Below are 9,768 nucleotides of genomic sequence, written 5' to 3'. Positions count from 1 at the left end.
ATCTTGGTATAGATCAGGTACCTCAAAGGACTAATTACTATGTTGATTGAGATCAACAACTCATTATCCATATATCAGTTTATAGATCAAATAAGATGCATCTTGTAGGGTGCTAGTTGACATTGCAACTAGATTTTGTTTCTAAATGCTATTAGTTTTTTTTGTCTTTTGAATTGCGATGCCGTATTTTGAGTTTTGCAAACATGAATTTACAAGGTAAAACAATCATATTTGCTATAATAAATTGGAGAAGCAATACTGATAATATTTACCAGTAGAAAAAATGTCAGGACTTAGGTATAGATCAAAGGTTTCCACCAGATAATAAAAAGGAAGGATTTAGGTATCCTCCGAACCAGTAAATTTCGATCAAACAGGTAAAAGATTATCATTCTGCCACTTTTATTAAAGGATTTTAGCTGATGCAATCGAACTGGACGTATCTACTAGGAGATCAACAGTTTGTTAGATTTGAAGTTGATACGAATTGCATCATTTATGATTATAATTTATCAGGTACAATCTAGTGCTTCATGTAACTGGTAATCTTAGGGTAATATAGAGACTGGGAACACTTACTGGCATACTTGTACTGGTACGGTACAGATTTGAAGGACGTGCTGAACCGAACCTGATGTATGAAAAGTCAATGGTCAGAAACCCTACCTTTGCATCAGGGTACCAGGAGGGGCATTGTGGTACATATGATATTTGTTTTATCAGCAGTCAGCACCATATGCCTCTCTCCTCTCTGATCTATGAATTGGGGGTGTTTTGGTAACTTCCCAGAACTATCAAATTTCAGCCTGTAACTTGATCTATAATTATTGGAATAGGTTGCTATTCTCAAACTTGGACCTATTATTCCCTTTAAGCTCTAAAGGAACTGCACAGCATTTTTTGAACTATCAAGGACCTCTTCGCTTGATTTACTTTGCCTTTCAGATGGTAATATTATTTTGGAACATCATAAAAGTATAACTGACAACACAGCTAATGGATTTGCCTAAGGACTTTTAAAAAAGGAAGATTTGTAGAGAGCACCAAAGGTTTAAAAAAAAAACTATACTGACAAGAGATTATCAGATACCAGTCAAGACAGTGGCAAGAAGCAACGAACGAACCATTCAAGATAGAAAATGTCCGTACCAGAGGAGGACACACAGTGAACTGTCAACTGTAGCATTGAAGACCTTACCTGTACCCATTTCCAGTTTGATACTGGTACAGATGTTTCAGTTAAAATGGACTCCTTCAAGGGCCTTTCTTTCAATAAATAAATAACATTTTGAACAATGACTACTAAAAAAATGCATTCATTTTGTTTGCTTGTCTCATAATCACACAACCAACGGAAGATAATCAAGTTCAGCATCTAAGTAACAAAAATATCATTGTACAATTCTTAATCTTACAGAAGCACTTGATTTCTGAAATCACGAGTTGCAAAAGTACAATATCCAAACAGCAATATTGATATGAGTAGGCATAAGCCTCTAATCATACTCGAGTTCATCTGCAGTTATTGGCCTCTTATAAGGTATAATGGATTTTTTATCTACATCTCTGGAGAGTGCCTTCCTCATATCTGGAGAAGACCAAAACCAAAACAAATATATATATATATATATATATATATATTATTACCGAAATAAAAAAGTTGGCAAATGTACTAAAACTAAATCATAAGTAAAACTCACCTAATCCATCCTCTTCCCCAGAGTAATAGCGCAGCACCCTTCGATATATCACATAGCCAAGCTGGAAAACCATGATAGCAAGATCAATTTGAGATGAATTGGATGCAGAAACTATCAAATTCAAACAATTTTGAAATATACGTAAACAACTCGACTACCTTTTCATACATCTTGATAGCCGGTGTGTTCGATGCCCTGACAAAGAGATCCACAAAATAAGCCTTGTCCCTGCCATAAAAAAGTTAAAAAAAAAAGAGAAAGACAAAATATAAGGTCACTAATGTCAAATAACACAAGCAGTTTGTACTGGTACAAACCATGGTTAAAATACCCAACAGTTGGAATCTATATCCTCAGCATTAACGCATCATTTGAGTTAATTTTTTGGTCCGTGTGATCAGAATTCGGGCCAATCCGGCCCGCGTGTATAACAAACGGGGCCTTTAATATTAGTGCAGATTAAAATTGACCGGTCCAGATCTTAACTGAAAATTTGAGTTAACTCACAGGATACGAATTGCAACAGTTGGGCATGCAAATAAGAAAAAAAAACCAAATATAAAGAGTGAGAAAACACATTTGGTCACTGAAATCTTCAAGAAGGGTCATGAGTTTCTTGGCAAGCTTCTGTCTCCGGTACTCAGGAGCAACAGTGAGAGCAGTGACGTGGCCGTGCCATGACTCACCTTGGCCTTCTACCTTACCCATAACTGCAACAAAGAAGAAAGAGAAAACAACCATTTAATCAGTAGTAAATTTAAGGGTGAAAGAAAGGTAAGGGGAGGAGAAAGGAAGGGAGGGAGTATGAACTGACTGTATCCCATGATGCGGTGGCCGGGAGCTACCGCCACGTGGAAGTAATCAGGCCAGCGAGCGAGATAGGTCATGTAGAAGGACATATTGAACTAGAGACATTCATACAGTTCAGATTACAGATGATACATGAGACAAAAGAGAGAGAGAAAGAATTAGTTACAGTTTCAGTGAGGTGGTCGAGGTTGACATGAGCGAAGCGAAGGAGGTCGTCGCAGCAGAATCGCCGGATGCTCGTCATCGCCGCCTTCTCTCTCTCTCTCTCTCTCTCTCACCGACTGCGACTAGTTAGTTCTTGTGGGGGTTGGATTTGGGTTTTTTTTCTTTTTTCTTTTTCGCTTCCTTTTTCTTGGATTTGGATAGACGTTTGCTAAACCCCTAACGGGTTCAGCCCGTTTTGCCCGGTCCGTACCCGTTACCCGAGCTACCCGTACCCGTTGCCCGGGTACAAACGGGTAGACGGGTACGGGTAATAAACGGACCGGACAATCTAATTTGAAAAAAAACCCGTTATACCCGTACCCGTCTACCCGCCTACCCGTACCCATCTACCCGCATACCCGTACCCGACCCGTTTCACTTCAAAAAAATTTGAATTTTTTGAAAAAAACAGAAAAAAAAAAAAAAAAAACGGGCGGACCAGACCTGTCAACCCGCAACGGGTACGGGTAATAAACGGACCGGATAGAGGTTTTGAAAAAATTACCCGTCTACCCGTTACGGGTTTTACCCGTACCCGACCTACCCCTTTACCCGTCCTACCCGTTACCCCTAACGGGTAACCCGGAACGGGTCACGGGTAACCCGTTAGCAAATGTCTAGATTTGGATACTTGGTCCGCTTTAAGATTCGGGCCAGATTTAAAAAAGGACGATGGTTCGCTTCCTTTTTTTTTTTTTTTTTTTTTTCCAAAGTTGAGGGTTTAAACAAATTACAAATTATAATTGTTTTACTACTGATTAAAAAAGGACGATGGTTCGCTTCCTTTTTTTTTTTTTGTACAGATTTAAACAAATTAACAAAAATTATAATTAAGAATTGGCGCTCTAAGAACCTAGCTAGTTTAATATTAATATTAATATTAATATTATTTGTAAGAAATGCTGCTGCTGTTGAACAGTACATTTCTGATAACATCCTTCCTAGTTCCTTCAGGTGCCTACAGTTGACACGCACAAAAAGCCCGAACTGATTTTCAATCAAATCAACTCTATTGACTGACTATTGTATTGTATTGTTTGCGAACGTCAAGTACCTTAATTACTTTAAAAAGAAAGAAAGGAAAGTAGGAGCTCATTTTGTTTTTTACCGATTACATTTCTTCACAGGTAAAGCCCATGGGCCTAAATCCATAAAGACTTTATTACAAATACTTTTTCCTTCTACTCCTAAATCTCGATTTTTTTTTTTTAAATAAAATCCTTTAAATTATTTCAACGGAACAACACCTTTAGCAGAGAATTTTAATTTGTTATTGAGAAAACTTGAATTCAAGCCCCAGTTATTCATTTTAAATTTTAATTAGTCTCCTATCTAAATTTTATAATTCCGTTCCTGTATACACGAATCTTGATGCATATCGCACTGCTCTGCCTGAGCCTGACCACCCCCTATTCCATATTGTTTTAATTACCTTCTAGTCAATTAATTTGTGACGGGCTGGGCTGGGCTGATTCTTCACAGGTAAAGCCCACGGGCCTAAATCCATTAAGTCTATTACTTACTATTTGTTTTCTCTTCAACAGCTATATATATATATATAGCTATCATCTCTCGGACTCTCACCCCCCTGTTTTGTCGCATATGAAAATTTAAATAAATTATTATATTATTAGACAAAGCGTATAGTATTAGTAATAGTTGTTGTATGTTGTATCAGTATCAGTATCACACAACGGGTACGTCTTTTAATTATATTATAAGACAATCAGAGGAATCAATAACCCTACTAAATTTCATAATTATGTCAAACCAAAGTCTGAATGTAATTAATTAGGCTTCTTTTCTTTTTATCATGAAATCCAGTAGTGCTAACTACGTTGGCATATAATATAAACAGTTCGGATTCAACATGGCACTGTATCAGAATCTCTATTTTTGGTGGGGTTTCTACTTTTTGAAAACAAAAAAAAAATTGGACCAATTAGAGAAGAGTCAAAATCGGTAGTGGCGCTATCCACCGAAACATGATAAGTTACAAAATTTGAAGGTGATGCAAGAATAGGGGATGGGGGGGCATGAAAATGTATTTCTGATACAATTGGTTGAGAGAAAAGGTGTACATTTGTTTGTTTGGTGTGGCCATTATTTTGTCTACCACCAATTTTTCCTTGTTTAAAATTAATTTGATATTGAATTTGTGGTAGTGAAGGTTTGCTTAACTAAAAACCCTGTTTCTGTTGTTTAGGCTTATTGCCATCATTTTCAGGCTTTATAATTATTGGGTTTTTGTAGTGCACTCGATCTAGGCCTCTGGCTGTAGAAATAGGACCATTAAATTTCTGTTTTTAAGAATTTGGAACACTTAATTTATTCTCTCTTTTGTTTTGTTTTGGATACCATCAGCATCACAATGAATATTCTTACAAAAAATGGGATTTATCAGTAGCAATCATACTCATGTACTTTCTATGTTGCAAATGCCTTTTTTCTTCTTCTTTTTCCCCTTAAATATCGAAGCTCTTTACTGGTATTTTTCTGAATCCAGTTATGGTACAATGTTGCAAGCACAAAATTTTACTGGTATTACCAACTTGGGGTAAAATCCTCAATTTTGGAAAAAGAAGGATTACATGCCTCGCAATATGCCAGTTTCCGATTAAACAACCCTACGACATGCATGTTCTTACCTTATTGGTTGGTCAAGACTCGAGAGAGTTCGTTTTCCAAGAAATTCAAATCACGTCATCTTCTTGACCTGGACATGGGATGAAGGTCTGTGTCGGCTGATGTGTCGCATCATGTCCCTCGATTTTCTGATGATTTCATGTAACATTTAGAAAAGTACAATTTTAACAGATTAGTTAGTCACTCAAATGAATGTTCCAGTTTCTAGTTGATTACAAGATGTAGACTGTTGTGATGGATGGATGTAATTTTTATTTCCTGTACGCAAGCATTGACAGCCTCTGTCATGCTCCCAAATTTAATTTCAATTCACTGGAATATCAGATGAAAATTGTCTGTACATCAGGTTAGTAGATATGGAAAATAGGAATATATGTTACATGAATAAAGAGTATGTTTACTTTAAATCAGATAATGTTCTCTTACAAAACAAATATACTGTTAGTTTGCACAGCTTTAATTATCTCATGATCTCACAGCATTTGGTTGATCTAATTTTGTCACATGGTCATTGTCTATGTCAACATATATATAGCCATAAAACATACACTAATCAAAAGGATCAATAGCCAAAAGTAAACATACCTATATATATATATATATATAAAAAATCAATATTTGATTCTGGTAATTAATCTATTTTCTTTGGAAAAATGGATGGATGCAAGTTGTGATTCTTGTAATGTATTTTCTCCCCACAATGTGGTTGCTCATATCAGGTGCTATGCAGTGTCTCCATCTTTCTTGCTATAATTAAAATTGATGTCATAATATATTAATAAAAAATTCCACTAACTTACAATAAAACAAGTCATAGCCATGTATGCATGACAGCATTGCACCCCACTATAAGGGAAATGATGGGTAAAACTAAAGTTATATATATATATATATATATATGAGATGGGCTACGGTGAGTTGCGAAGTAAAACGCGAGTGTGATGTGCTCACTAAGAGGGGTTGGTAAGCACGCCTCCAAAAGATTATTAGATCAACTTCAAACTACGAATCTAAACCGTTGAAATCCAAGTACTTTGTGAGTGATGCATGTACATGCAAAATTTTTAAAGTTTCTAATTCATTTAGTATATGGACAAGCGATCAAAAAAATGATGAAAAATTAACACATAAAACAATTAAAAAAAATAACTTAAAAAATATTCATTATTTTGTCTGCTTGACCATGTACTAAATAAATTCGAAACTTTAAAATTTTTGCATGTACATGCATCATTCACGAAGTACTTGAATTTCAACAGTTTGGATTTATAGTTTGAAGTTGATCCGATAGTCTTTTGGAGGTGTGCTCACCAACTCCTCTTGGTGAGCCCATCACACCCTAGTTTTGCTCATAATTTCAAATGCTATAGGTTAAATAGTAATAGCACTGAAAATATTAGCCAGTTGTATTTAGTAGTTTATTATTATTTTTTTTCTTTTTGGTGCAGTGGTATATATATATCGAGGGTCTACATGAAGAAATTCTTACCCACTCATAGCTGCACCTAGAAAGTTGTCATCATAGCAGTTTCATGATTCATGACTCATGACAGCATCTTATTCTATAATTAAAAAAAAAATATATATATATATATATATTATACTTATTATATATGGAATAAATTTTAATCTTTTGCTCAAGTAGAATTGAATTCCATATGTTGTACTTTTGCAGTTATCTAGTACAAGATACAGTTTAAACTTCACCCCATTTTTATTCGACAACTAAATTAAATAAATCTGATCAACAACGAAAATAAGTTTGGCACACTGTATTACAAAATTAATGCGTGCTAGCTAGGTACACCTTTTGCACCTATATATATATGTTGCTCAAGTTATTTCATTTAAATTTATATTTGAAGGGTTCCAATACCTTAAAATTTACATGCATATTTTATTTGACATTGCAATTTTATTATCTGAAAAGAAAGAAAAATGCTTCCACTTAATTGGAAATAAATAGTTCTGCTATAGATATATATAGGATGTAAATATGTAATAGCAATTTGATTATCTGAAAAGAAAGATAATTGGTTCCACTTAATTGGAAATATATATACTATATATAGGAGTTGCTCATTTAAGGTGACTAGCTAGGGGATTAATTAATTAGTACACTGTAGCAGTGCTACCTTTTCTTTTAATTTCCTTTGACCAAACCATTTTTCCATTCAATGAACAAGGTTAAGTAAAGAAAATGAAAATGACCCGTTAATTATTTGTTTTTTTATCATTAAAGAACATGCAAGAGGACAACAAAATATATATATAGGACCTATTTTGAAGGGTAGCTAGCTAGTGTCATGTAAAAGAGACATCCAAAAAAGTAGAGGTTTGTATCGTTTAATTATTTGATAGCTAGGATCAATCTCTTGTCTAGTCCAGAGATTGATATTTGCGGAAATTATATATATATATATATATATATATATATATATATATAGAGATAGGCTAATATACAATCGATTGCACCACGCCTCTCGTGCAACCAAGTGGTTTTCCGATTTTTAAAGTCCAAATGATCGATCCGAACCGTTAGATGTGTTCTCCATATTAAAATCTGCTTGGAGACCAAATTTTACATTTTTTGGAATTTTTTTACTATTTATTAAGCCACTTTGAAAATCGCTGATCCAACGGTAGCTTCTGATTTTTACTGTTTGGCAAGCCACCGTTGGATCAGCAATTTTCAAAGTGGCTAATAAATAGTAAAAAAATTCCAAAAAATGTAAAATTTGGTCTCCAAGCAGATTTTAATATGGAGAACACATCTAATGGTTCGGATCGATCATTTGGACTTTAAAAATCGGAAAACCACTTGGTTGCACGAGAGGCGTGGTGCAATCGATTGTATATTAGCCTATCTCTATATATATATATATATATATATATTATGTAGAGGATTAAAATTAAGTTAAGGAATAATTCGGTCAACAATAAGATTAATTAAAGAGACCTGGCCTGTACATGTACTGTTCATCCACCTCGGGTACGGTTCAGATTGGATCGGATAGATATGATTCACAAGATTTTTAACCACTCGCGCGCTTCACTCAGGAGACGGAGACGGAGACGAGACGGCATTGAAATTGAAATTATCTTGCATACTATAATTAATTAAGTGACAGTAAAATTGCTATTTAATTAATTAAGACTTGTATGGAATCATATCGGTGCCACACCAGACCAGACCAGACCAGACCAGACCAGATCAGATCAGGCCTTCTTAAAAAGAAAGTAATTAATGGCATAACTTAATTAATTTGGCTAATATATACATAGGGTTAGGTTTGTGCATTTAATCAATCAATTACTTGACAAACCGACTTTAATTTTGTTTCTGTTCCAGGTAGCAAAAATAACAGCACTAAAGGCTTAATTAAGCAATGCAGTTCAACTTAATTAAATCACTGTTTGTTTTATATGGAGCATTCATTCTTGTAGATTTTGCAATCACAAAGAAATATATAGATATTTATGGTTGTGTCCTTTTGGTTTCAAACTACCGTAGCAATACCACCAATTATGAACACATACTAATTTTCCCACCAAGCTGCATGTAGCAAAATGCCCAAAAAAGAAACACTTTAACATAAACAATGCAAAAAGGATTAAAATATATATATATATATATATATATATATATATATATATATATATATATATGAGTACGGCTAACGCGCTTCCTCTAGCATATGAGCCGAAATGCTTCCGGTGGAAATTTGAAATTTCAAAATTCAAAAAGTCGATCTGAACCGTTCATCTCCTTCTCCATATTAATATCTGCTTGGAGACCAAATTTTACATTTTTCTGAAATTTTTTACTATTTATTAAGCTACTTTGAAAATCGCTGATCCAACGGTGGCTTAACAAAACAGTAAAACCATTGGATCAACGATTTTCAAAGTGGCTTAATAAATAGTAAAAAATTTCAGAAAAATGTAAAATTTGGTCTCCAAGCAGATATTAATATGGAGAAGAAGATGAACGGTTCAGATCGACTTTTTGGATTTTGAAATTTCAAATTTCCATCGGAAGCATTTCGGCCCATATGCTAGAGGAAGCACGTTAGCCGTACTCATATATATATATATATATATATATATATATGTTTTCAGTTCAAACCTGAACATACCCAAAGTGCTTCTCATAATAATAGATTATTAATTTTCTAAGTTATATTTGTTTCCTATATATGAACTGGACCTATATATATATATATATATATATATATATATATTTGGAGAACTTGCATAACGACTGTAATAATACTCTGTAATACTGCTGATATATATGTGCTTTTATACTGAAAATGTTAAATTTTCAAATAAACTAATTAGTGTCTTGAATAATGATCCAATTTAAAATTATTGACTCATCGCACTTCCTTTGGATTTTGTCCTA

The 9,768-nt window shown here is 34.1% G+C and overlaps 1 protein-coding gene across 1 annotated transcript; it reads right to left on the bottom strand.

Moving 5' to 3' along the window:
- Positions 1 to 1,286: 1,286 nt before the first annotated feature.
- Positions 1,287 to 2,837, bottom strand: LOC144548088 (Acyl-CoA N-acyltransferases (NAT) superfamily protein). The gene is made up of 6 exons (XM_078296768.1): positions 2,677 to 2,837; positions 2,515 to 2,605; positions 2,278 to 2,410; positions 1,859 to 1,928; positions 1,701 to 1,761; positions 1,287 to 1,588 (listed from the first exon to the last, which is right to left on the bottom strand). Exons 1-6 carry the CDS (start codon positions 2,752 to 2,754, stop codon positions 1,497 to 1,499), a joined length of 525 nt encoding a protein of 174 aa, XP_078152894.1. The 5' UTR covers positions 2,755 to 2,837; the 3' UTR covers positions 1,287 to 1,496.
- Between the last annotated feature and the right edge of the window lie 6,931 nt (positions 2,838 to 9,768).

This window comes from Carex rostrata, chromosome 32, assembly GCF_964058835.1.
Source record: "Carex rostrata chromosome 32, lpCarRost1.2, whole genome shotgun sequence".
NCBI classification, from domain to species: Eukaryota; Viridiplantae; Streptophyta; class Magnoliopsida; order Poales; family Cyperaceae; genus Carex; species Carex rostrata.
This window is presented reverse-complemented; position numbering and strand designations above follow the sequence as displayed.

Coding starts and splice junctions, on each gene's coding strand:
- LOC144548088 (XM_078296768.1), bottom strand. CDS start 2,754: ATGACGAGCATCCGGCGATTCTGCTGCGACGACCTCCTTCGCTTCGCT. Junction 2,606..2,676: donor TCGACCACCTCACTGAAACT/GTAACTAATTCT, acceptor GAATGTCTCTAG/TTCAATATGTCCTTCTACAT. Junction 1,929..2,277: donor GAAGATTTCAGTGACCAAAT/GTGTTTTCTCAC, acceptor TTTTTATGGCAG/GGACAAGGCTTATTTTGTGG.